We start from the raw sequence: 27,774 nt of genomic DNA, 5'->3' as shown, positions 1-27,774 counted from the left end.
ACACCAGTGAATCTTCACACACATATATACTATATAAAATAGTTGTAAAGATATATCAGGAAAATACTATTATTCGTATTACGTGCTAACATCGATATCACTAGTTCATCCCTGGTTTCAGTGTTTTACATTTTGCTCAGGCGCACAAAATGATCCAGTTTTGGGGTCCTAACTACTAAAGATACCAGCAAGAAAAAGTCAACCGTCCATCCGAAACTACCTTATGTTATTTTTGCATAATTTGAAGGTAAGATAATGATGTTAATTAAAGACAATGCTGAAAAATTATTTTGCTTTTCTGTTGGTATTGTTGTCAATAATAACGAAGTTGCTGGTGGCTGTCCCATGTTTACACAATCCTATTGGACGGCCTGAAATTGAAACGAACTGGCTAACATTGACAGTACTGAGCATATTAGCTAGCTAGCTAATTAGGTAACGCTACGTTACCGCGTTTTACCATTTTGCCCTTAGGGAATGTATACTTGGCGTCTAAGAAGATCTATTGAATTTATAAGTCAGTCTGTGTGTATCAGCATTTGTATTTGTTGTTTAATGTTCTTTCAGAATAAGGGAAAGCTGCGTAGCTAAAGTTTCTAATACTCATTGATGGCTAGCTAGAGATAGCATCTAGCTTGCTAGCTAGCTAACTCACAAATCATCGCTAGGGGATTAGATTGCATAGCTAACGTTAATTGTGGTTTTAATAGCCAGCTAGGTAGAACGAACTAAATATTCTTGCTTGGTTTATTTGCTAACTTGATAGATAGAGGTTGGAGCTTGTTCAGTTTGTAGAGGAAAATAACTAGGATATGATTGCTCACTATCTCATCCAGGTAGTTTAGCTGGAGTTAGCTAACTCCTCTGCATATGCTGAAAATTTGTAGCTAGTGCATTCAACTCACTAGTAAATAAGATACGACGATATTGAGTGAATTGTCGTCTGAGTTAAAGCGAACAAGGTGCAAGATTACGAAATGGGACCGTGTAACCAGTGCAATTTTATATAGTTTAGCGAACTAGCTAGCCTAGTTGTTGAGCTGTACAGCTGTCACCGCTACAGGTGCCAGTTTTAGCTAACAAACTGAATTTATAACGGCTGTAACATAAGGCTCACGAGCCCTTCCAGCCACTTATACCAACGGAAATACGACGTAGCTAGCAACTTCCGCCTAACCTAGGTTAGGTTAAATAAAATACCTAAGCCACCTTTCTAGCTATTTGGCTAGCTCACCATCGTAGTGTACGTTTGCTGTGAGAGATGGATACACCTGACCAATTGTCTAAAGTAGTTCAAACTTGTCAAAAAAGTTTTATGTATGTTTTATAGATGTTCACTATTCCGTTAGCTTACACGAACGAGTTGTGTAGTAAGAAACTAGCATTTATTAGGTCATCTTGAAGCCAATGTTGATTTGTTGTGTTGGTATCTAGGTTAGCTAGATTTGAGTAAGACTGCTAGCAAGTGTTTAGCTGAGACTACTAGCTAATTAACCGTGATAAAGTTTGTAGAACCCCTAGCAAACAAAAATAACCTCTGATGTTTTAGCAGAATGCCTGCTGAACGCAAAAAGTCAGTAAACATGGATGAGAAAGAGACGGGTTCCTTCAGCAACAAAGAGAGGGAGAAAGACAGAGATGGAGACAGACGACCCAGTTCCTCCCGAGAGGGCAAGGGCAAGGATGACAACAAAGTGAGTGGCAAGAAAGATGGCAGCAAGTCTGCTGATGAAAAGAAGCGAAGACTCGAAGAGGAGAAGAGAAAGAAGGAAGAAAAGGAACGCAAGAAGAAAGAAGAAGAAAAACAAAGGGCTGAAGAAGAGCAGAAGAGGAAAATGGAAGAAGAGAGAAGACAGCAGGAGGAACAAGAAAAAAAACTCCTAGAGGAGGAAGCTAAACGCCAAAAGGAAGAGGAGGCTGCTCAGCTCAAGTAAGGTTCTGGGGATATTTATGTATAAGGCTTGACCACTGATAATGTATTTCACGTTAATGTTCTCTATTGGCTCTGCCCATTTCTGAGCTTTGTATGGGGCAAAAAAAATGTTAGACATGATCTGGTTCTCAACACTACATATATCTACATCACTGATATTGGAACATGTTTAAAATCAGTTATCATCAAAGAAGTGTGATGAGGAAAAACTGCTGGGATAGGCAGAGAAATTGCAGCAATTTAAATGGCCCTTTCTCTGATCATTGTAAACAGGCTGTTAGAATCTCTCTGGAATATGCTTGTCATGTTGCAAGTGCTGAGGTTTGAAATGTTTATGTAGTTACATGTCTCCATTCAGTGAAAACACGATACAGGTTTGCATAGAGGAGACACAAGATATAGATCCCTGCCTATATGACACTATCTTAAAAATGACTCAAATCAGCAAACACAAAGTTTTATTCCAAATTACAGAAACCATATAAAACATTGACTTTGTTCTTAGGGAAAAGGAGGAAGCTCAGCAGTTGCACCAGGAGGCATGGGAAAGGCACCAGACCAGAAAGGAGCTGCGAGGAAAGAACCAGCACGCACATGAAAGTCGCCCAGAGGAAGCTTTCTTTAGTCGACTGGACTCCAGCCTCAAAAAGAACACAGCTTTTGTCAAGAAGCTTCGCACACTAACAGAACAGCAGCGAGACTCTCTCTCACATGACTTTGCCTCCCTCAACCTCAGCAAGTACATTGGTGAGGCTGTCAGCTCTCTGGTTGAGGCCAAGCTGAAGATCTCGGATGTAGGCTGTGCTGTGCACCTTTGTTCCCTGTTCCACCAGCGTTATGCAGACTTCGCCCCACTCCTGTTAGCTACCTGGAAGAGGCACTTTGAGGCTCGTAAGGAGGAGAAGGCCCCAAATGTGAGCAAGCTGCGTACAGACCTGCGTTTCATTGCTGAGCTCACCATAGTGGGCCTCTTCACTGATAAAGAGGGGCTCTCGCTCATCTACGAGCAGCTGAAGAACATCATCAGTGCTGATCGTGAGACTCACACTCATGTTTCAGTGGTGATCAGCTTCTGTAAGCATTGTGGCGACGACATTGCTGGGTTGGTGCCTCGCAGGGTGAAAAGTGCAGCTGAGAAGTTCATTTTGGCGTTCCCTCCCAGTGAGATTATCAGCACTGAGAAACAGCAGCCCTTCCAGAACTTGCTCAGAGAGTATTTCACTTCTCTCACCAAACACCTGAAGAAAGATCACAGAGAGTTGCAAAACATTGAAAGACAAAACAGGTAAGCGAATGGCACCTTCTACTGTAGTCTTAAAGATCTCTGTATAGGGCCATAACAATTCAGTGTGCCTTTCTTTCAGGCGTATCCTGCACTCTAAAGGAGAATTGAGTGAGGACAGGCACAAGCAGTATGAGGAGTTTGCAACATGCTATCAGAAACTGCTAGCTAATACTCAGTCTCTTGCTGATCTACTGGATGAGAACATGCCTGAGCTGCCTCAGGATAAGACTGTTCAGGAAGGTACAGACAAATGCACAGAAATACATTAAAACGTACACATTAAAACAAACAAGTTTTCAAACATCTGGAATTCTTTACACAAAATGTGCATATGGAAATGTCTTCTGTAGCTGTCACAGATTATATTACATTGAATAATGAGAGACATTATTTCCTGCAAACCATCTTTTGCATTGCTCTTATGTGGGGCAAAACGCGTTCATGAAATATATGAATCTGATTTGGCCTGTCAGCTGCACACGCAAAAACGTCAGTCCCTATTGCCAGATTCGAAGAGCCATGTGTAGCAGGTTATCTACTTAAATATCACCACTCATAGTACAGCTTATAATATTATGTTGAAGTGTAATATAAAATAGAAACTTCCAAGCAGAGTGGAGAGCTTGGCAGTGGTTTAGTATGTCTTTTTTTGAATACTGCTTTTACAGTGTATATATGTCTCTGTCTGTGTTTGTGACAGAACATGGCCCAGGCATTGATATCTTCACACCGGGGAAGCCAGGAGACTATGAGCTTGATGGGGGAATCTGGGAGGACGAGGATGCACGTAACTTTTATGAAAACTTGGTGGACCTGAAGGCCTTTGTGCCTGCCATCCTGTTTAAGGATAATGAGAAAGCCAGCCAGGGCAAAGACAAGGAAGAGAACAAAGGTTTGGAACCACCTTGACAGAGAGCGACGGATCTCTGTCACCTTCAAACACAGCGTCCATTCTGTTGCAGTTCAGCTGTGTGAGGAGATTAAGGGTGGTTGAATTGAACCGACTTTGATTCCTTCCTGCCACTGCAGAGCCTAAGGAGGGACGTGAGGGGAAAGAGGCGAGCAGCACTGAGGAGCTGGAGCTGGAGCTGGAGGCTCTGGACATCGCCGATGATCCTCTGGAGTTGGAAGCTGCTGATGAGGCAGAGAGTGAAGAACTGGCTAAGAAACTGCTGGATGAGCAAGGTGCTTGTCTGTGAACATACATTACTGTGCACTAAGGCTACTCTGTTACTGTGATGTCCAGTGTCATATGTCTCTCAAGAATAAGATTAGGGTCAAAGAGTGCTCAGAGTTCAAAGCAAAGGTCGGGGAACAGGGAGAAGGGTAAGTGTCAGGGTTTTGTTCCCCAGATATAAATTGAGAGGTCAGCTGAAGGATTGGGGAACTTCCCCCACTTAAGATTTGTATTGGAATATTTTTACCCCTGAAAAGATGTAGTATATATGACTGGGGATGAAGGACCAAAAATAGAATTACCTTAACAAAGTGGAATTATGTAACTTCATAGATTTTTTTTTTTCTTTCAAATAAATAGATTTTCTTTGTATCCTGAGAATAAGTAACATGAATAAATTAAACAAACATGACTCAATGGTAGGTTATCGTGTGTTCTCTCAGAAGGAAAACAAAAATGTAGGCTTTGTGAATAGGCAGCCTAGCATTGACTGCTTCAGAACGGTATTTATAGTGTTCTTATATAAGGGTCTATATGTGCACAACAATGTTTTGCCATGCTGACTGACTGAATACACATAGGAAGAGCAGGAAAAACAGGAAAAAACATGATCAACATTTTCAGGATGTCTTAAAGAGCAGGCTTCAGTAGATCAAATTCATTTCAGTTTGATGGCTTAAAGATCGGGCTTTAGTACACCTTTAGTACACTCATTTCAGTTTGATGTGTTACTGAGCCCAGTCTTTCCAACTAAATGCCTCAGTCTTTTGCACTGCATGGGTTGGTGGTAATCACATTTGCATACAAAAGTATTGCATTAACATATTTTGCATTTACTTGGCATGAATGTGGAAAAGTATGGCATTGTAAATAATATGGTAGTTATAACTTGGCACATGGTACCTGTAAGTAGAAGGTGATTAATGTTAAGTAGTACTGTACAACTTGGCACTTACAAGAAAGAAAATGGTTAAAAGCTCCCTTTGTCATCTGTTTCAAATAGTCTCTGATTAAGGGCTGTTACACAAAAAATTGAGTGACTGTGTGTTTTGTGTGTTTTAAAGAACAAGAAGATGAGGAAGCCAGCACTGGTTCTCATCTTAAACTCATAGTTGATGCCTTCATTCAGCAGCTTCCCAACTGTGTCAACAGAGACCTGATTGACAAGGTATACACTGAGAGACATCTTACATAGTTGAACATTCAGCTCTATCATCAAACACCTCTAGATTTAGAATTTTATGTCAGACTGACATACTGTGTAAATATATAAAGTATGTACGCATGAGGTTTACTGATTGAAATGCCAGTAGACATGAGGTTTAATAACTGGAATGCCAGTAATGGAGACCATAATGAGTAGTAGCACAGTAATTAACTCTGTAAAGACATCATGAACAATCACTAGAGTGTTAATTGTGGACAGTTGAAAGAGAGATTGTGATTCAGTAAAGTGACTAGTGTGAGTAGGGTAAGCGTAAGCCTTGTTTAATAAGTAGGAGGCCGGTCGGTTGGGGGAAGCAAATTTTTGACGAACATCTTGAGGGAAGAAACCTGCCCAGGAACTGGCAGTATTTTCTGGGAAAAAGCAAGGTAGTCAAGCATGTGTGGAAGCAGTGGGAACCACTGATGGTCTTTGTGATGCATGTCCTGAATACAGCCCCAGTGGTGTTGTCTGTTCCTATACCAGACAATGATGCTCCTGGTCAAGACGCTATCAATGGTAACTTTATAGAGCATGGCAGTTAAAGCCTTCTGTGTATTTAATGATGTACTGGGCCTATTCAGCATCCCTTTTCACAAATGGTATGAAAAATGAAATATGGTGAAACATGGCTATTTCTAGGCTGCGATGGACTTCTGTATGAATATGAACACCAAGTCCAACCGGAGGAAGCTGGTCCGTGCTCTCTTCACTGTTCCCAGGCAAAGGTGCATCAGCTCACCTCTTCCACTCATCACTGTGCATGTATTTGAACATCATTAACACTAGATGGAGCTATTGCTCCAGTCAGCTCATAGAGTTCAAGTTCTTTCTTTTTTTTTTAATTGAACTAGTCCATTTGCCTGTTTATTATAGTTTTGAATTTTGTACGTTTGTTTCTCCTCACCAGGCTGGATCTGTTGCCATTCTACTCGCGGCTGGTGGCCACTCTGCACCCCTGCATGTCTGATGTTGCAGAGGACCTCTGCTCCATGCTCAAAGGAGACTTCAGATTTCATGTGTGATTCTGCCCCCATGCTTTTTACATTCACAAACCTACAGCCAATTATACAGATTGTCTCATGCCCTTATATGGAATATTTGTCTGTTTACACTTAATTAAGGAATTTTCCTTTTCCCTCCTAGGTTCGAAAGAAGGACCAAATCAACATTGAGACCAAGAATAAGACAGTGAGGTTTATTGGGGAGCTTGCCAAGTTTAAAATGTTTTCAAAAACAGACACTCTGCATTGCCTGAAAGTGAGAATTCTTAAAGCACAGAAATAGTTACAAACTGTGTACAAACTACAGTTTATTGATGCTCTTTTCTTTGTAGACATTAATGTGTGTGTGTGTGTGTGTGTGTGTGTGTGTGTGTGTGTGTGTGTGTGTGCACACGTGCATGTCTATGATCTGTAGATGCTCTTGTCTGATTTCTCTCATCATCATATTGAAATGGCATGCACTTTGTTGGAGACATGCGGACGCTTCCTCTTCAGATCTCCTGAATCTCATCTGCGTACCAGCGTGCTACTGGTCAGTAACACACACCACTTCTCTCTCGCTTTCTGTCTCTTGTCTCTAAGCATAACAGAGCTCTGTGTGTGTCTTAGGAGCAAATGATGCGCAAAAAGCAGGCACAGCATTTGGATGCTCGATATGTGACCATGGTGGAGAATGCATATTACTACTGCAACCCACCACCAATGGAGAAGACTGTCCGGAAGAAGAGGCCTCCACTACAGGAGTATATCCGCAAACTGCTCTACAAAGATCTGTCTAAGGTTACTACTGAAAAGGTGTGTACTGTTCTGTTGTGGAAATCTGCTTCTACTCTTCACTCAAATGCGCCCACACAGTTCCACCTTAGCCCTTCTCCACAATAGCTGACCCAACAAGTAAGCTTTTAGCTGAATTTTCCTGTTTACTCAATTGTGTGTCTAAAAGTGTGTGTGTGTGTGTGTGTGTGTGTGTGTGTAGGTTTTGAGGCAAATGCGCAAGTTGCCCTGGCAGGATCCTGAAATGAAGAGTTATCTGATCTGTTGCATGGTGAACATTTGGAATGTGAAGTACAACAGCATTCATTGTGTGGCTAACTTGCTGGCTGGTCTAGTCGCATACCAGGAGGATGTGGGTATACATGTAGTGGATGGGGTCCTGGAGGACATCCGCCTTGGCATGGAGGTGCGTCAGTGTGGGAGTGATTGTGCATTTGCAGACAAGGCTAGGGCTCCCTCATCACTCTCTACAACTTATTTCTATGTCATAGATATCACGTGTATCTCATGTCAGTTATAAAATAGTAGAAATAATTCGCTTTGCTCTTACATTCTCAGGTGAATCAGCCAAAGTTTAACCAGCGGCGTATCAGCAGTGCCAAGTTCCTGGGAGAGCTGTACAACTACCGCATGGTTGAGTCTGCCGTCATCTTCCGCACTCTTTTCTCCTTCATCTCGTTTGGCGTGAATCCTGACGGCTCCCCAAGTCCACTGGACCCTCCTGAGCACCTGTTCCGCATTCGCCTGGTCTGCACCCTGCTGGACACCTGTGGCCAGTACTTCGACCGTGGCTCCAGCAAGCGGAAGCTTGACTGCTTCCTCATCTACTTTCAGGTCAGTCTTTCTCTCTTCATCAGATGGTGGTGAATCACTAAACTGTTTATGACCTTTAGGATGTAGCAATATCAGTGCAACATTAGTTTGGACAGAAGCACACATTTACAACAGACTGATGGACTGTGTAGATGATATGTTTAAATGATTGTTAATGTAATACTGGACACATGACTGAGATTTCAGACCAAGTAAAGATTTTGGTGCTCACTCTTGAACTTGAACAGTTATCGTTCATATAATTCAAAAATACTGTTGTGACTTTAGACATGATGAGTGCAAATATGGTCAGAAGTATACCCACTTTTATTTTCACTGAACTCAGAAAAAGAATTTTGGAATGCTAAAAGTGATCTGTACTAGTCAGTAACAATGTTGTTGTATTATTTCTTTGTTTGCTTGTATGTTTTTGTGCATGCACACGTGTATAGAGGTACATTTGGTGGAAGAAGAGTTTGGAGGTGTGGACTAAAGATCATCCTTTTCCTATTGATATTGACTACATGATAAGTGACATGCTGGAGCTACTGAGGCCCAAAATGCACCTCTGCAGCTCATTGGAAGAGGCCTGCCGTCAGGTCACTGAACTAGAGAGAGAAGTCCTCGTCAAACTTGGTAATTGTGTGCTTGTGTGCACGCATATACGCATGCGTGTGTGTTTGTATGTGTGTAAGTGAAACAGAGAGAGCTTGTACTAGTTAGGCTGGTTTGTTATGCCTGCTAAGCAGCATTCCAGTATGCATGTGGGAGGCTAGTGACTACCTCACTCTGACCTGTTCATTATTCCTCTTCATTCATACTTTCTTAACTTCTACATTCCTGAAGGAGAGGCAGAGAATGTAGCATTCTTTTGACATGTGTAATGGTATCACATTTTTGGAAGAGGTGACTTGTGTGTAGTGTTGCAAAGGAATCCTGTCATGCCTGTGTGTGTTTGTGTAATTTTTGCTTAAAGTTGGAACAGGTGTCATAGGAGAGGGTTCCTGGGTGAAACTTGTACCTGTACATACATTGTATTACACAAAGGGACTAGTGTATCTTTTAGCAAGAGATAAAATAAATTGGTAAACAAGATTTTCTGTTTTCTTTAAAGAATATTTTAACAAACCTATTTGATTTTTAGAGAATCAAATCTAAATTTAGTTATATAGCTTGTTATAAATGTCCAAATCCAAGCCCCCAGTGAGCTTATGCAAATTTTGTTTTTGTCTCATTCTCTCATTTGTTTTACTGACAATTTTATATTCTACTTTGTAATAGAGACTTTGTATGGTTTAGGTTAGTATGTGTTGGTGCACATTCCACTCATATTTAGCAGGGTAATCTTTGGCAGGTGGGTGGGATGGTGTGGACGTGTCCCTTTTATCTTGTTTTATGTAATGATTTGTCACACTGTTGGTAGCAACTGAATAAAAAGGGAAATATGAATCAGCAAGATAAGCCTGTGAAAGTGAAGCAGGATGTGTTTGGGTTAAAGAGCAGAACAGTGACAAAAGCTCCAGCATCAATGCGGGCTGGGTCTTTAGATACAGCTACCTTCTATTGTTCTCACAATCAGTGTGACAAACACCATGGTGGGTGTGTGTCCAGGTTTAGCTACACAGAAGGATGGTCGTTGCTCCAGTGCCATGGGAGAGGGGGAGGCTCTGGATGAGGAAGACGAGGATGATGATGATGAAGGGGGAGCAGAGACAGAGGAGCAGTCTGGAAACGAAAGCGAAATGAATGAACCAGAGGAAGAGGTCAGTCCATGATGACACAGATGCACTGAGGAAAACACATACATACATACATACACACACACACACACTCACAGACATATATATATATACACACACATATCCAAACAGGCATGCTCCTGTTTGGAAAAAATTTTAATCTGCTAACCAGATGTCCTTTTATTTGTGCTTCATGGGCATTAAAGGGTATTAAAACATTAGGGAAGAGTTTAGTTTGGCATTTCACAAACTAATCAAGTAAAATATTCCACAGAATACATTGTTTTCTTCCATTTCAGTCTATACTCTGTCCTTAAAGCTCATAATATATCAGGGGAGCCCAAGTTATGCCTCCTGTATTAGACTGGCTATTAAGGGCACTATAAAGGGACGACCTCCTGTTTGTACATAAATCTTATTTCTTGGGAAGAAAATTATGAATTATAGACCTTGCATCACATAATACAGTGCATCCGGAAAGTATACACTTCACTTTTTCCACGTTTTGTTATGTTACAGCCTTATTCCAAAATGGATTAGATTCTTTTTTTTTTGTTCGAAATTCTACACACAGTACCGCATAATGACAAAGTGGAAAAAGTTTGTTTGGAATTGTTGCAAATTTATTCATTATAAAATAAAAATAAAAAAACACAAAAATCACATGTACATAAGTATTCACAGCCTTTGCCATGACACTCAAAATTGAGCTTAGGTGCATCCTGTTTCCACTGATCATCCTTCAGTTATTTCGACAACTTGATTGGAGTCCACCTGTGGTAAGTCCAGTTGATTGGACATGATTTGGAAAGGTACACATCTGTCTATATAAGGTCCCATAGTTGACAGTACATGTCAGAGCACAAACCAAACCATGAAGACCAAGGAATTGTCTATAGAACTCCGAGACAGGATTGTATCGAGGCAAAGATCGGGGGAAAGGTACAGAAAAACCTGCAGTATTGAAGGTCCCAATGAGCACAGTGGCCTCCATCATCCGTAAATGCAAGAAGTTTGGAACCACCAGGACTTCCTATAGCTGGCCACCCAGCCAATCTGAGTGATCGGGGTAAAAGGGCCTTAGTCAGGGAGGTGACCAAGAATCCAAGGGTCACTCTAACAGAGCTTCAGTGTTGCTCTGTGGAGAGAGGAGAACCTTCCAGAAGGACAACCATTTCTGCAGCACTCCACCAATCAGGCCTGTATGGTAGAGTGGCCAGACGGAAGACACTCCTCAGTAAAAGGCACAAGACAGCCTGCTTGGAGTTTGCCAAAAGGCACCTGAAGGACTCTCGGTCCATGAAAAACAAAATTCTCTGGTCTGATGAAACAAAGATTGAACTCTTTGGCCTGAATGCCAAGCGTTATGTCTGGAGGAAACCAGGCACCGCTCATCACCTGACCAATACCACCTACAGTGAAGCATGGTGGTGACAGCATCATGCTGTGGGGTTGTTTTTCAGCAGCAGGAACTGGGAGACTAGTCAGGGTTGAGGGAAAGATGAATGCAGCAATGTACAGAGACATCCTTGAAGAAAACCTGCTCCAGAGCGCTCTGGACCTCAGACTTGGGCGAAGGTTCATCTTCCAACAGGACAGCGACCCTAAGCACACAGCTAAGATAACAAAGGAGTGGCTTTGGGACAACTCTGTGAATGCTCTTGAGTGGCCTAGACTTGAACCCAATTGAACATCTCTGGAGAGATCTGAAAATGGCTGGGCCCCAATGCTCCCCATCCAGTCTGATGGAGCTTAGGAGGTTCTGCAAAGAAGCATGGGAGAAACTGCCCAAAAATAGGTGTGCCAAGCTTGTAGCATAATACTCAAAAAGACTTGAGGCTGTAATTGCTGCCAAAGATGCTTCAACAAAGTATTGAGCAAAGGCTGTAATGTACATGTGTACATGTGATTTTTGTTCAGGTTTTTTTTTTTTTTTTTGGTTTGGGTTTTTTTATAAATTTGCAACAATTCCAAACAAACTTTTTCGACTTTGTCATTATGGGGTATTGTGTATAGAATTTTGAGGGGGAAAATTAATTTAATCCATTTTGGAATAAGGCTGTAATGTAAAATGTGGAAAAAGTGAAGCGCTGTGAATACTTTCCGGATGCACTGTAGGTCTGTAAACTGGGACATAATGTGGAATAATATATGAAATTCCTCCAAAATCCTAACTATCAGTTAATTAATTTCTAAATATGTCACAAAGTATTTCACCTCGTGTACATTTGCCAGTTCCTTTTCAACATGTAGTGGTCAGCAGTGAGGGAGTGGAAGTAACCCTTGCTGCTCACACATGCTGGAAATGTAGATATCAGTGAGGGGAAGTGACCTTGGCTTCTAACGATGATGCATGGGCCTGGTTTGTGTGGTCTCTTTCAGAGCCAGCTAGTTGTCCTGCCACTATCATTTCTTTTATATGTATAACAGGTATTGTGCTGAACTGACTTCATGCTCTTATTGGGTTATTGTTGAAATAGGATCCATATTTTGTTGTTTCACCTGGATGGTTGCCAGGTAACTGGGAGAAATGTCTGTACTGGTTTGTGTCACAAAACTAACAAACCAATAGAGCAAAAAGGAAACGCGGAAACGGTTATGTAAACTTTGTTAAGGAGCTTTTGTGAGAGGCTCGTCTTTGTGGGACTCGAGATGTTGACTGAACTTGGTATGTACACATACAGGAAGGCTCGGAGAATGAGGATGAGGAACAGGAAGAAGAGGAAGAGAACACAGACTACTTGACTGACTCCAACAAAGAGAATGAGACAGACGAGGAGAACAATGTGAGCTCTTATTATTTGAGTACTTAATGAAGACGTGGTGTAGAGTGTGACTTGAGCCTTTTGCCTTTGTCGCTGTGTAGGAGGTGCTGATTCGGGGTGGAGGGCTAAAGCACGTGGCCTGTGCCGAGGATGATGACTTTATTCAGGCTCTGGACAAGATGATGTTGGAGAACCTTCAGGTACTTAACACAAACACTGAGAAGGAGGTGGTAATGCTGTAGTAATAATATTGTAATATTCTAGATGAAATATATTGTTTCACTGATTCAGTCCATGACAAAGTAGGAGTTTAGTCCTGCTTGACGTTTTTTTTTGTGTGTGTGTGTGTGCGTGCGTGTGTGCATGCATGAGCAGCAACGCAGCGGGGAGGCAGTGAAGGTGCACCAGCTCGATGTTGCTATTCCATTGCAGCTGAAGAGCCAGCTAAAGAAAGGCCCTGCCCCTTCCTGCACAGCAGATGCAGACACAGACATCAGTGACACCATGCAGTTTGTCATGCTGACCAGGAAAGGCAACAAGCAGCAGGTCTGTGTGTCTGTGTGTGTGTGTCTGTGTGGTTTTGGGCTAAAGCAGTAGGGTGTGTACAGGAAGTTGCTTTGGGATAGTAAACTACAGCACACAGATGTGCACTGTTGAAAAACCACACATACATACGCGTGCACACATGCCCACAGCCCTTTACACTACTGTACTGTACTCTGCTCTGCATTTCTCTATACTTCCTGCTTACTCCTGCTGGCCAGAGTTCTGGTTCCTTACATTTTACTCAAATCCAGTTTGTTGCTTGTATGTTTGTGTGTGGACTGAACCTTGTTCTTTTTAGTTTAAGATCCTCAACGTACCGCTGTCCTCTCACCTGGCCGCCAACCACTTCAACCAGCAGCAGGCAGAGCAAGAGGAGCGCATGCGAATGAAGAAACTCACCCTAGACATCAACGAGCGACAGGAACAGGAGGACTACCAGGGTGAGAGAGCGCCAGTCAGGACGGTTCTCTTGAATAATCAGAAAGACTGTGAATCATATGTTTTTCATTTTTCTGTCTGTGGACTTTGCATACATGCAGAGATGATGCAGTCACTGGCTCAGAGACCTGCACCTGCTAACACAAACCGAGAGCGTCGGCCACGGTATCAGCACCCTAAAGGGGCTCCCAATGCAGACCTTATATTCAAGACTGGAGGGAGGTAAGGCATGTAAAATCAATGACGGTGTCTACCTGCTATCTGCTATACCATTTTTTGCATGCTTTTCTGATATTCCATGTTTGTTCAAAATGATCAGACAGATTGTATGGTATGAGTAATTGCTAGTTGCTGTGCCTCTAAGCAGAAAGAATAGGGCCACTTGGCAGCATAGTCACGTTTAACTAAAATGGTGAAAGAAAGAAGCAAGTGCAGCAATAAGGCAGCCATGCTAAGAGAGAAGCCAGCGCAGCTCGGAAGGCTAAGGCATGACAGGAAGTGATCCAGCAACAGTTATCTGCTGAGGGCACCCTGGACTGGGACTGTTCCCTTACAGCTTTTCACTCTCACCAGTCCACTCTGGTTATTCTAGTAGAAACTGGGGGATCACTGTAGCCTCCTCTAAAGCTGTTCTTTATAGGCCTCAGATTCCAAAGAGTGAATAAATTGTACAAAATGTGATTCTGTCCCTTTTCCTTTTATGTTTACTGAAAGCTGGATTTTTTTTTGCCCTGAAGAAGCAACTGTAAATATAGCATGTTTACAAGATGAATGTTTTCACCATGCTTTACTGTGTTTTGATTTTCCTTCTGTTTATTATCCTAAAGAAAAATTCCATTTGTCATTATTTTAATAAAATTTTGCATGTGCAATGTGAGGGGAAAAAATCAGAGATTGGCTGTTCCAGCTTGGTGTACTTTGAGTGTTAATCAGTGTTCCAAGGGATGTGGAGATTAATCGATTGATTGATTGATTGATGCACATAAGATTGTTTGCTAAGGGCTTTTTTGCATTCTTGCAGGATTGTGTTCGCATGTATGTATTGAGTTCTTGGTGTAACTCTGATTGTTCCTGTTGGTCACACACAGACACATGCTGCTCTGCTTTGCAGGAGACGCTGAGTGAGTGTGCGAGAGATCACGAGAAGGAGAGAGAGAAACGGAACGTGAGAGCATGGTGCAATGGCCTTCCCTGCAGAGACGGGGAGGCGTACCAGCAACAGACAGACCTACAGACTCCAACCTCACTACAGCCACCAGAGAGGAGAGCAAAAGGAGGAAGGCGGGCACCATCAGCTCTAGAGCTGGAGAATTCATGACCAGTACAGCTCATACAGAGGAACAAGTGCACACACAGATATGAACAGACACACATTCAAACCATGAAATGGACAGATGGGCTCCAGAGTGCAGACTGTGTGAGACTGTTCATGGAGGGTCAGTGTGAAAAGAGTTTAGTGGTTTCTTCTCAAAATTGATGCTGGATAAGGAGCTCTTTCCTTCTAGCACTGTTACATACGACACAGCACAAGCCATCCTCCACATGTCGCAGTGACGAGGAGGAACGTTTTCTCGGCTTGGAACCATCTTCACAGGTGAAGCATGAGAAGCCAGGAAACTGGGCCATTTGTGCAAAAAATGAAGGAACAAACTTAGTTCATAAAGGCAGCTTGAGAGATGATGAGGGAGAGTACTGTGGAATGTGCCCTCTTCCTCAGCAGAGGAGGTGTTAAATGGAGGGATACATTTATTTTTCATCTGAATCAAACTTTTGCACTCCCTGAGCTGTCTATTTCTTTTCTCTTTATGCTGTATATCAGCATTTGACAAATGAACAAGTGCTTTCTCTGAAACATGAGATTAATGACTAACAGGTTTCTTTGTGATTGTTTTCTCTCAGCTCAATATCTTATATTATCTCAGTATGACCATGTGCTTACAGTCGGCCTTGGCCACAACACAAGCTGTATGTCAGTGAATGATTGATTATATTGCAGTAAAGTGATTTAATTGCTGAACTTGACTCCTAGTGTCTTATTTACTTAAGTTATTGTTGAAAAAGTAATTGTCTATTGAAGCAAAAAGTGTACCTTCTACTGATCATCTGGACTTTGCCTAGAAACGTGTGTGAATGTGTGTTTTCAAGTGAGGTAACAAATATTTAATTTGAAAGTACAGACCTTTGTCCATAGGTGACAGCACAAAAATTGGTGCAGAATAAACATTAATGGGTTTGGATGTGGGTGAACAGTAATTTAGATGTGGCCTCTTTAGTTGACACTTGTAATTCTTACAGGCTCAGAAAGAGAAACAAATGTTATTGTATCTTATTTAACTGTGTTTATCAAATACTTTTATGCAAGCAATAAAAGCTCTTTCAGAGATCAGCTGATAAATCGAGGACCTTCATTATGCCAAATGTCAGGAACTTTGACAAACATCGCCAGGGTAATTTGATGTTTATCTTTTTGGTTGTGATGGTGTTTGTCACAAGAGTGATGTACACAGGGCCATCTCCTTATACCCATTATCTATTATTATTACCATACCAAAATGGGGCGGGCAACATTAAGGATGATTTACTGCCTGTTAAAATATTACTAAGAGCACTGGCATACTTTATTCTCTAAATAAGGAACAAGACTTCTCAAAAATGTTTCTTCTATGGATTTCTCCTTTTGTATAATTTTAATCCAAGATTTGATTACATCTTGTTTGGACTGTCTGTAATTAAATACTTAAAAATTATTTATATTTAGAGATGTACGACAAAGCTGTGCATTATATATTAACTATTAAGTCTGCTGTATCGATTGACATGATGTATGTTTGACACAACGGTAACGCCTGAATAAATACAAATTGTGATTTGGATGGGCATTCTCTGAATGCTATTGAACAAATTCTATGCCTATTTGTAAAAGAAAGCGCAACTGACAGGCAGCATTACCTTTCTATATGAGTGAGCTGCATGAGGTCAGAGAAATCTTATGTGTAAGAGTGCACTTGCAACCCGGTCAGGCCTGTTCTATTGCATTCTGCACAGATCAACACATCAAGGCACCTCACCTGTGCTAGTCACTGAAACTCATGCTAGAAACAGCCCTGATTTATATTCCAGTTTTCCATCACAACAGGTTGAGCCAGGGCAAATCTCACCACACCTACATATCCCAAAATGACAATGGAGAACCAGATGCTTAATCATTTTTTAAGATCAGTAAATGGAGAAAAAAATTGACTTGGAAAATATTTGCACGTGTTCTTTCTGTTTCTTTTTTTGTGACAAAAACCACAATTTATGATCATTCTTTGTCTACTTTGCCAACCTTCATTCAGTTAAAATGGTATAGTATGACCTGGGATTCAGTATATCAGTTATTTTTAATCTATCAGGCAAAAAAGTCCTAAAGCAGTAGTGATCTGCTATCATTTCACAAGCTCCACGTTTGGTTTTGAGTATCTTCTTTATGAAACCCTTTCAAATAAAAATGGTAAGGAAAGTATATTAGTTTTCATTGGGAATAAGCATTAGCACCCAAAACCAATTATCTTCAGGCCCGCACAGCTGATGAAGAACATATGTAAGATACTGGAAGTGGGAGTAGCCATGGCAGTTGAGACAGGTCGAGGCTCAGTAACATCATGACAACAGGGGTAGGTGTACCTCAGCCGAAAGTTATTGTTGTTGTTATTGTTGTTGTTGTTGTTAGGTTAACAGTGGTTAGTGCTTTGTTTAGCCATTTTTCTTTTGTAGTTATGACCGCTCTTTGACTGGTTATCAGGCATAAGTTATTTGGCCTTCCCTGTGATGATGGATAACAACAGGGGTTTGCACAAAAGGAACAAAATATATATAGTTTAATTAAGACTAACTTAATTACTGATGGGGCATAAATGGCAGCAGACTCAATGGCAGCTTAATGGCTTACCTGGCAGCTTCCCTCCTTTTTCCTTTCCCTGTCTAAAGATAACCAGCCACATTAAGTATTGCATTCTTAGCATACAAGACATCTTAGTATACAAGAATTCAGATTAGATTTTCTTACATGACTTCCCTTCAGCTTCTGAATTCCTCATGCCTCACATTTGAGAAGTGCTAATATTTCTTGTCATTTTAATCTGGTGAAACTGGTTAGAATGAAGGACAACCCTTACCCCATGTAAAAGAGTTTTTAAATTTCACTATGTAGTAAGAGTATTTTCATACTTTTATTTTAACAAATAGAGAAAAAAAATAACATTATTCTCCTGATTGCCAATCATTTACTGTTTGAACACAATTTTTTGATCCAAACCCACCTCTCACTTAGAGTTCCTTCAATCAGTATTCCCCTATAACATACAAATAAATAACATTTAATCCAGCCATTGTGGATTTCCATGAGCTCCATGATAGATCAAGTTCTGTAATCAGGAGTTACACCACCACCGTATAGGAGGTTGGGTGTTTGAATCCTGACTAGGGTGTCTCCAGTGTGGTCCCTTAGGCAAGTTCCTTGATGCTACCTGCCTACCTCACTAACAATGAGAGTTCAAAAAAAGAGGGTCACACCAGCTTGGACATCATCCAGGTCCACAAGTTCCATGTCAGCCTATGATTCAATGCCCCACAAATATATAGCTTGAGACTATATAATATCAGTAGGACTCTTAAGAGCCTTCATCAAGGACTCAGTGGGGAACTCAATGGAAGATCTCCCTAGAGGCCAACTTCAAGCCAATAGCAAGAGTCACCACCAAGCTGATGTCCTGTCCCTGCAGCTGTTCTGCATAGGCCTTGACTCCCTCATAACCAAGAGTGGCTACAGATACCAGCTAAGGAATGGAGCAACCACCTCCTCTGCTTGGATGACATGAAGCTGTATGGCAGAAGTGAATGAGACTTTGACTCACTAATCTGTCTCATCAAGATATACAGCAATGACATTAGTATGTCATCTGGACTAGATAAGTGTGGTCAGTAGCTAGAACAGAGAGGATCGTACTATCAGAAGGTAAATTAACAGATGTTGAGGGCAGCTACAAGTACCTTGGAATCCCACAGGCAAATGGGAATTATGAAGAGGCCACAAGGAAAGCAGCTACAGCCAAATACCTACAAAGAGTGAGGCAAGTCCTGAGAAGTCATCTAAATGAGAGGAACAAGATTCAAGCTATCAACATGCTCTATGCTCTGCCAGTCATCAGATACGCTGGCATAATAAGTTGGCCTAATAAGTCAGTGTCAGAAGCCACTGACATCAAGACAAGGAAACTCCTCACAATGCACAGAGGGTTTAATTCCAAATCCAGCACTCTGAGACTGTACAGTAAGTGAAAGGAGGGGGGTTGAGGACTAGTGAGCATCAGAGCCACTATCTAGGATGAAATAACAAAGATCCAGGAGTACACCAGAATGGCTCCAATTGATAAAGTGCTTAGGGAGTGGGTAGCATAATATATAGAAATATTTGGGCCGAGTATGGGCTGGAAGCTCCAAGGTCAAAGTGGGATACACCCACAACGGCAGTGAAAAATGACCATGCTAAGATCCTGTGGGACTTCCAGATACAGGCAGACAAGATGGTAATGGCAAACCAATCGGACATAGTAGTGGTGGATAAACAGCAGAAGAGGACTGTAGTGATGGACGTGGCGATCACAAGTGACGGCAACATCAGGAACAAGGTACATGAAAAGCTTGATAAATACCAAGGGCTGAAAGAAGAGCTGGAAAAGTTGTGGAAGGTGAAGGCAACAATTCCAATGAACTGATTCTACATAAAATGTCCAAATAAAAGAGTATGTTAGCCTATATATTAGGCAGTATTATATTATGAGGGGCAAATAAACACATAACAAGTAAAGGCTACAAACGTTTTAATTAACATTCATTCAATCAACATCCAAAGAAAACATTTTTTTCAAATTTATCTAATTTTACCATTATCAGTGTGACATATAAAACGTAGAAGACATTTAAGTTCACTGGTCATTTTGGATAGCAGATAAAATGGCTATATTTGTAGCAAAGATATCATTAACTCTGGTTCCTAGTACAACAATTGTGAATTCTCTGGAATGGCACAGTTACATTTACGGCATTTAGCGCAGTTCACACCAAAAGACTCTTAATGAGTTTGTTTATATATAAACCATTGAATGATGAAGTAATTTTCCATAATCTGGGTTCCTATTTAACATTAAATAAATATAAATGAGTAGCCTGGGGCAGTGATAGCTCTGTGGTTAAATTAATTGACTTGTAATCTGAAGGTTGTCAGTTCAAGCCTCACCACTGCTTAGTTGCTAGTGTTGGACAATTGCTTAAATTGTACTCAGCCATGATTCTAAGTTGATTTGGACTAAAACATCAGCTAATGCTGTAAATGTAGCCTAACTAAATAATATAGCAACAATAGCTAACCATGTTACTAGATTCTGTGAATGTAAGCACATTCTGAAGGTGAAGGACTATTTTATTCAGAAATAGGTGGTGATGTATATAACTAAGCAAAAACAGCATGAATGAGGTTTGTCATAAAAAAGTGCCTTTGATTTTGTTCCTCATGGCAATGGTATCATTTATGAAGGCAAAAGAGCAAAGTAAAGAATGGTGTGTTTGGTGTGTGTGCATATATAAAAACACATTCATGTGTTTCAAATCCTTCAATTATAACTGTAGAATTGCTACAAAAACCGGAGTCTGTAACTAAAAAAAAAAAAACATTTTAAAAATCCATGAAGACACATAGGCACATAATATAGATACTTAACCTTCAGCCAGTACTCTTTCACTGAATTCCCTTACTCTTGTGCCAACACACATACATGTATACATTTTCTTTCTCTCTCTCACACATAGTGACACTCATTCACACATATACATATGCACACGTGCACACACAGTATTTTACACCACTCATTGCAAGGACTTTTTTAAAAACAGATAAACCACTGAGTGATAGTCCAAGTGCTAAGAGAACAATAAAATAGTTAAATATGTTTTCCTGACTGCCCTCCTCTCTTGACTCCAGATTTGGATCACTGTGACTTAGTGGGGGAGGCACATGCATCTAAACTTAAAAATATCCTGTGGGCTGAACCAAGCAGGGAGAGGGGGAGCGAGAGAGAGGGGAGAAGAGAGAGAGAGAGAGAGAGAGAGAGAGAGAGAGAGAGCGCGAGCACAGGCCCATCCATGTCTCCATGTCGATTCCACTCAGTAATGACATGAAATTCCCAAGTTTCAAAATTCATCAATGACAGCAATATTGGGAATAAATTATTAAAATTGTTTTCAGAGACTAATGGCCATCTAATCTGGAACCTTTAAATTTCCAAGAGAACTGCCACTGTCTTCTGTATAAATTAATATGTTTGACTGAGCAATCATGATGACTGTATGGCAGCTGATGTAATTAGTAATGATAGGAAGAGTATTTACTGCCTGATACTAGAACATCACTGCAAAGTATAAACTAAGTAATATTAATTTAAAAAAATCATTATATTAACTGTAAAGAACAAGAAAAAATATGGAGTACATAATCAAAAAATAATACTATTACCTTTAAGCTGAAACAAATGGATGTGGTCCTACAAAAAAATACATATTATTTGAGTAGAATAATCCATTAAAAGATTCTGGACTCAGCAATTAAGACGTTTTACTAAGCAGTCCCAGTTTACGCAAAGCATCTCGTCTGTCTTCTTCTGTTGTTCCTTTTCCAGAGAACTGCACCGTGACACCCTGTGCACGTAAACAGGGTTTGGGGCCAACCATGCTGAGGACCTCTGGAGGCATGGGTGGCTTTTGAATACTTGGGGATGGAGTGAGTCTTGGAGGTCTAGGGGCTGGAGAGGAAGGCACCGTAGCAGGCTTGGCCCTGACTATGGGCTGAGAAACTTGGTCAGGGTGCGAGGGTTTGGCCTCGTGGCTGTTCATGAGTGACTGCCCTTCATCTTTAATGGGTGAGAAGATGCTGGATCTACTGCCAGTCAGGCTGTCGAGGTTCCCACAGTTGGGCCTAGCCATGATGGTGCTGGTCAGTGAGTGGTCAGTGTGAGCAATGGAAGGGGTTATGACTTTGGATCTGCCACCATAGTTGTTGAGCAGGATCTCTGCAGACACCTGCTTGGCTAGGGGACTGCTTACAGCGCTGTAGGAAGAGATAGACTCAGACTTGGGATTTAGCATGATGGTCTTGCCACCGTAGCTATTAAAGTCACGGTGTGTCACCTCCGCACTCACTGGCGGCACTGGAGCACTAGACTTTGTGTCATGATTGCCTTTGGCAGGGGGGTCAGCTGCTGTGATTATCGCTGATTTTCCCCCATAGATGTTAAAGTTGCTAGCACCAATATCACTCTTAGGTTTTTGCTCACGGCTGCTGCTTGGGCCTGAGTGAGTGGAAGTTACGCTGCTGTTCTTCAGACTGACACTGGTGTCAGGACTGTGACTATTATGTGTAATGGAGGTATGAGTACTACTCTTAGCTGTATCAGTACAGCGACCAAATTTGTTAATGCCACTAGAGAAGCTACTGCCACTGCTGCCCACTGCCAGTCCTGTGGCAGCTGGTGCCACGCCCGCCAGGCCCAGCTTTGACAGTGCCTCTATCCTGGATGTGTTCAGCATCGGATCTGTGAATGACACACTCCGAGTGGGCATGTTGCGAATGCAAGTCGGCTCCCCCCCCTCCAGAGGGTGGGCATTGGAGGGGAGATTGGCCAGCATCTGTGAACGTCGTTCCTGCAAACTGACAGCTGCTGCAGCAATGGACTGTGGGCTGGGGTTGCAACTGCTGCGCATGCTGATGTTGTCAGGCAGGCGGGCTGGCTTAGCATGTGTTGGTGGGGCACATTTGGGGGATGAGCTGTGCTGGGCCTCCAGGCTACGTGTGCGCTGGATTAGTATGTTGGGATGTGTGGATGGACTGCCAGCACCCTTGTGCTCAGCGAGCCTGCTGGCGATGAGCACAGGGGTGGGGATGGAGCCTGGCGGAGGCTGGTGGTTGTTCTCATCAGACGCAACAGGGGCTGTGGAGGAGGCAGAGATGGCAGAGCTTGGGTAGTCCACGGTATCCCTCACTGGCTTCTGCTCAAAATGGGCCTGACTCTGAAAATCTGTCACTGAGAAGAGAGGCATTATTAAATGGTTAGCAATCCAGTTGCTAACACTCACACAGGCTTTGTTAAACTGGGCAAACTTGCAGTAGTACCAGATTATAATGTTCCCTCAGAGGGTCTATGGGTTGCAACACCTTTGAAATATTTGCATGCTTGAAACAACGCAGCCAAAGGTCAGCGTGCATAGAACCAGGTCAATATTAAACCTGCCAAACCACAGTTTTTACTCTGTAGCAATTAGAATATTTATTGTATGAAATTACTCTGAGTTAGTGGTATTATAATATTTATCATGTGACATCACTCCGAGCCACTGCAGCTCCAGTAAGCCATGGCAACACATACCTGGCATGTTCAAGTGATGTGGGGAGTGGACCAGGTCGATGATGTCATGCTCCATTAGGCTGGGGGAAATAGCAGTGTTGGGTGCCCGGTGTGGGGCTGAACTAGCTGAAGTCCGCAGGTTCTCCTTGGCTGTGGCTCTCCCTGATGTACAGTCCTCCTCTAAACCCTCCTGCAGCGAGTCAATAGTCTCCTCGAAGAAAATAATGCACTCCTTCTCCTCCAGACTGAGAAACTGCAGGCCATCTTCCTTCTATAAAGAGAAATAGAGAAACTGTTAAAATTCTGATTTCAAAATTTTATCTAAAATGTCTTGAAAATTAAAGGCAATGGGATAATGCAAAATACAAAAATATTACTGCAGCTTTAAGGCTGTATGTATGTAAATATTACAGCAGGTTTAAGTCTGTATGTATATAAATATTTCTGCAGCTTTAAGGCTGAATGTACATAAATACTGCAGCTTTAAGGCTGTATGTATATAGATATTACAGCAGGTTTAAGTCTGTATGTATATAAATATTACTGCAGCTGTAAGGCTATATGTGTATAAATATTACTGGAGCTTTAAGGCTGAATGTACATAAATATTACTGCAGCGTTAAGGCAGTATGTATATAGGAACAAATCTGTTATCCATGAGTTTGGCATTTGGCTTGTTTGGAACAATTATTTTTTTGCAAAAAACTGAAAACACAACTCCATTCTATATTTCTGTAGATTTAGTGACTATTACATATAACAAGCTAAAGAGAAAAGAACTACCAATATGATCATATTGCAAAGCCTGGAATGTGCGCCATCCACCTCATAATAGATGGAACTGAAGAAGACACATGAGTAAGATGGAAATGTCTGTAGTGTTCTCTTAATAGTATTACATAACCATAGAAAAGAATAGATACACACCCCAGACAGAGTGAAGACATGCACTCAAATAAGTAAACGGAGAGAGGGAGGACATTCTGGTATGTGATAGAAAAAAAATATTAAAAGCAGGAGAACCTATTTTGTTTGCATTCTATTTTACAGATGAGATCACACCCTGCGATTTAAAGCAGAAACATGGGAGGAGGTGCTGAAGACAAACTATTTTTGACCTGCCTGCGTCTCTGTCTTACTCGATCGCCTCCTAACTCTACCTCTTCCCTTACACACGCAACATAGTGTGCCAACTGCCAGCAGTCCACTCCTGTGTGGGTGTTGGCAAGTGTGTGGGAAAGTGCGTGTCTGTGTGTAGGAGTGAACAGTGAGCTACTTGTTTCTTCAGCCCCAAGCCCCCACCACTGATTGATCCAGCTCTGAGGTGAAAAGGAAGATCCCTCCACCTGTGGCTCCACAGGCCAGAGGGTGGAGTGGTCTATACAAGTGGACGAGCCATGATTCAGAAATACGACATTAAGTCAGTCTCCAAACATACACTATACCGTATATTCAAATTACACACTTTTACACACACACACACAATTTAAGAACTCAGGCAAACTTAGGATAGCGTCACTGTTAGATTTTTTTTTTGGGGGGGGGGCAAGAAGAAAGGAGCAGAACCAGCTTTTCTACTTGTGTAGAATGTAGATAGCAACTAGACACTGAAGATATCACTGAGTTCTCACATTACTCTGACTTTGTGATGAAAACAAAGTATTAGGCTCTGTGGCAATGAAGCTGGAATGGCTCTATTTCTAATATCAAAGAACATTACCAGCAATAGATAGAAAGATACATAGATGTATTACTCCCAGGTGGAAATGTACATATTGCAGTAGCTCAGGGTAAAAAAAAACAAAACAACTCAAATACAGTGAGGAGAAATAGCCACTAAATGCACGTGTATGTTTATATGTGTGCATGTAACAGAGAAAGGGAAAAAGACAAAGCGAGCAAAAGTGAGTGCGGAGAGTGTTATCTTACGAGCCCCTATTGCATTACTGCCTCCATCAGAACACTGGTATTGTAGGTTAATGACATTACACACATTACAAAACGTCTATTCTCAATGTCTTTTGTGTGATGGCCCTGTAACTTCAACAGTCTTTCTTCTGCTTTTTCAGCTCTTTAGGAGATAATTATACTGCTCCTATAATGGTGCACACACACACACACGCGCGCGCATGTGATAGCGGGCCACACCTTTCAGAAAGTATGAAGACCACAATGTGATTTTCTGTCAAACTCTGCAGTCAAAAACTGCAGCAGAACTGGTTTCTCTCAGCCTCATCCCTTTACTTGTATGTGTACAATTCAGGTGTGTGTGTGAGTGAGTGAGTGAGAGAGGGAGAGAGAGAGAGGTGAGATAAAGTGTATATTTGTCTGTCCTCATGCTGCTCCATGTTCTGGAATGTGTATGTATTTCTGAGAGTAAGACCCCTTTATACTCACAGAGTGGGGAGTCATTGAGCCATTGAGTCCATAGTGAAGGCGTGCATTGCTGTGAGTGTGCAAATCCATGTTTACCAGGTCTCTTTAGGTGCAGTCAGGTTGTCAAGGTCAACAGTCCAAACATCTCCACTGCTGGTGAAGGCCCCAACTGACCCACATGCGTACACACACCTGAAAGGCGCATCATTTCACTGAAAAGTGCATCATAAGCCATCTCTAAGAGTAAGCAAGCCTCAGTGATGTCATGTCCATATTGTGAGTTAATTCTCACTAATGTGAGCTAATAGAGTGAAACAATAAAAGGTTCTAAAAGCTGAGGTAGCTCAGTTCCCATAGCATGAATGAACTAGTTGTGTGTGGCACTCGCGGACGCCCTGTTCAAAGCCTTTACCCAGCAAATTCATGACAAGCTTTAGCTTCTAATGATGAGAAGAAATTGGAATAAGTAGGTTACTAATCACTATCAAAAGCAAAGCATAAAGTTTTTTCCTCGTCCTTTTCGATCTTATCTAAAATGTATCTAAACACACCTATTTATTTCTCTAAGAAAAATTTTATTTAACATCGATTTTCTTCTGACCCTAACTGGTTCAGGGAAAATAGAGGTAGGTTTTCCCAAAGTATGGTAACGTGCCATCTCTATCTATCTATCCATCTATCTATCTATCTATCTCTCTCTCTCTCTCTCTCTCTCTCTCTCTCCCTCTCAAATGAGTCAAATGAGCGCAATTTTCTGCCCAATAACTTTGAGCAAAATTAACTGTAATCGGCAGCATTATGTTCTGACTTCACAAAAACCAAACATAACAAAAAATCCAGAAGTTAGTGTTTTACAAGAATTAGCCATAAAAGAATTTAATTAAAAACGCACCTCTGACTCTTACGACAATCTAAATTCCGTTTGTCGGCCGACGAATTGACTGTCGTATCCACTTCATGTAGCCAATAAAACAAGTAGCCTGTTATACTCGAGTAGAACTTTTAAATGGTACCTAAGAATAATCTGTGGGCACCGTAGGTTTTCTTGGCGAACTCCCTGTGCGTAAGTGGCGTGTCTTGTTCTCCAAACACGCGTCACCGTAAGAGCTCCTCCCTTAGAGGATACTGCACGGCTGGCATATGTTTGCATATCTTTTCTGGTAGGTACGCCGTCACTATATCAACGGAGTGTGGCTGTATCGGTGACTCATCAGAAGACTAAGACTTATGCAACAAGTGATTCGCTATTTGTTTGTTGGTTGATTTGGGCCAATATCTGCCAAACATGACCTCTCCCTAGCTACAGTTCACGAACACTAACCTAATACTAAAGGTATCTCTGTCAGTTAATGGAACTTTGATATGAAAGTTATAATTGGAATTTAAATAATAAAAAAAGATGTAAATGCAAATTACCTGGATTAGTTGTTACCTGGATCAGCCGGAATAGACAAGGAGCCTCAGAGAGCGTACTGTGAATCGTCAGACAAAATATACAGGCAGTTTTACTATACTAAAAAATATAAAATAATTGAATATTTGAATTGGTCTCTAACTAATACAAAAAATAAGTGAATGAATAAATAAATAGAAAAACAAATAGCTCAGTAAAAACCAATTGGAAATAATTATATTTACCTTCTTGTTAAATATCCTTGAAGAAAAACGACAACCATATGAATTTAAACCTTTGCTTGACCTCACTGGATATACAATATGGTCAGTTATGTACTTTAAATGAGCGTAACATATTTATATCATAAAATCCAAAGGAGAGCATTTAAAACAGCATTACGATATTTAAGAGTATTATGGTGCCTGACTCCCTCTTCTGGTGATTAGGTGTAGGGCACAGAGAACTGCCCACACCTTGCGCTACTGTTAAGAATTCACATATACTTTAGGTATTACATTCAGGACCATAGCTATGTTCAAATAGTAAAATAGATTCTTAACGTGTTGTACAACTTGGATGTTTCCATTGAAATGGCATGGTTTTATAGGTAAAAGAGCATTAACTGGCATTTCTTTTCCATTTAATGTTTTTCTAAAGATGTACAAACGTTGAAATAAATAAATGTAGAATTCACAGCGCATGGTTAATTGGCCTTGATCGATTCGTAAATATGATGCATATGTTGAGGGTGAAGTGAGTCGTATCGGTGTATTTCTCAGATCAGGGTCTAGTCACCCCACAGCCTGTGAGGCAGTGCAGACATTTTAGAACAAACATAATTTGTCTTTTAATAATTACTTTCGTGAGTTATAAAAAGTCGCAAGGAAAGG

At 41.3% G+C, this 27,774-nt stretch overlaps 2 protein-coding genes across 7 annotated transcripts; one reads left to right on the top strand and one right to left on the bottom strand.

Annotated features, from left to right (window-relative positions):
* The first annotated feature begins 104 nt into the window (after positions 1-104).
* On the top strand, positions 105-15,695 carry upf2 (UPF2 regulator of nonsense mediated mRNA decay). 2 transcript variants are annotated; one of them, XM_027004043.3, is made up of 22 exons: positions 105-247; positions 1,553-1,930; positions 2,439-3,218; positions 3,298-3,458; positions 3,919-4,110; positions 4,248-4,403; positions 5,460-5,563; positions 6,242-6,327; positions 6,510-6,618; positions 6,746-6,859; positions 7,019-7,135; positions 7,213-7,398; positions 7,580-7,783; positions 7,936-8,211; positions 8,643-8,826; positions 9,802-9,953; positions 12,614-12,715; positions 12,796-12,894; positions 13,070-13,240; positions 13,539-13,680; positions 13,780-13,900; positions 14,790-15,695. In XM_027004043.3, the coding sequence occupies exons 2-22, from the start codon at positions 1,554-1,556 to the stop codon at positions 14,797-14,799; spliced, it is 3,843 nt and encodes a 1,280-aa protein (XP_026859844.1). In that variant the 5' UTR covers positions 105-247; position 1,553; the 3' UTR covers positions 14,800-15,695. The 2 variants fall into 2 exon arrangements, with proteins under 2 accessions (XP_026859844.1, XP_026859845.1); XM_027004044.3 differs by having other exon boundaries at positions 114-247; positions 1,550-1,930.
* Positions 15,696-19,528: 3,833 nt separating this feature from the next.
* On the bottom strand, positions 19,529-27,671 carry proser2 (proline and serine rich 2). 5 transcript variants are annotated; one of them, XM_081712450.1, is made up of 4 exons: positions 26,381-27,671; positions 25,510-25,700; positions 23,134-23,383; positions 19,529-22,791 (listed from the first exon to the last, which is right to left on the bottom strand). In XM_081712450.1, the coding sequence occupies exons 2-4, from the start codon at positions 25,576-25,578 to the stop codon at positions 21,317-21,319; spliced, it is 1,794 nt and encodes a 597-aa protein (XP_081568576.1). In that variant the 5' UTR covers positions 25,579-25,700; positions 26,381-27,671; the 3' UTR covers positions 19,529-21,316. The 5 variants fall into 5 exon arrangements, with proteins under 5 accessions (XP_081568576.1, XP_081568578.1, XP_026859866.2 ...); XM_081712452.1 differs by having other exon boundaries at positions 25,585-25,700; XM_027004065.3 differs by having other exon boundaries at positions 25,510-25,680.
* Between the last annotated feature and the right edge of the window lie 103 nt (positions 27,672-27,774).

Source organism: Electrophorus electricus, chromosome 4 (genome assembly GCF_041902795.1).
Source record: "Electrophorus electricus isolate QZ-2024a chromosome 4, ASM4190279v1, whole genome shotgun sequence".
Lineage (NCBI taxonomy): Eukaryota > Metazoa > Chordata > Actinopteri > Gymnotiformes > Gymnotidae > Electrophorus > Electrophorus electricus.
Note: the sequence above shows the minus strand (reverse complement) of the source record. Positions and strands in the feature narration are given on the sequence as shown.

Coding starts and splice junctions, on each gene's coding strand:
- upf2 (XM_027004043.3), top strand. CDS start 1,554: ATGCCTGCTGAACGCAAAAAGTCAGTAAACATGGATGAGAAAGAGACG. Junction 6,860..7,018: donor ACACTCTGCATTGCCTGAAA/GTGAGAATTCTT, acceptor TATGATCTGTAG/ATGCTCTTGTCTGATTTCTC. Junction 12,716..12,795: donor AGACAGACGAGGAGAACAAT/GTGAGCTCTTAT, acceptor GTCGCTGTGTAG/GAGGTGCTGATTCGGGGTGG.
- proser2 (XM_081712450.1), bottom strand. CDS start 25,578: ATGGATTTGCACACTCACAGCAATGCACGCCTTCACTATGGACTCAAT. Junction 23,384..25,509: donor GCTCAATGACTCCCCACTCT/GTGAGTATAAAG, acceptor TTCTCTTTATAG/AAGGAAGATGGCCTGCAGTT. Junction 22,792..23,133: donor ACATCACTTGAACATGCCAG/GTATGTGTTGCC, acceptor CTCTCTTCTCAG/TGACAGATTTTCAGAGTCAG.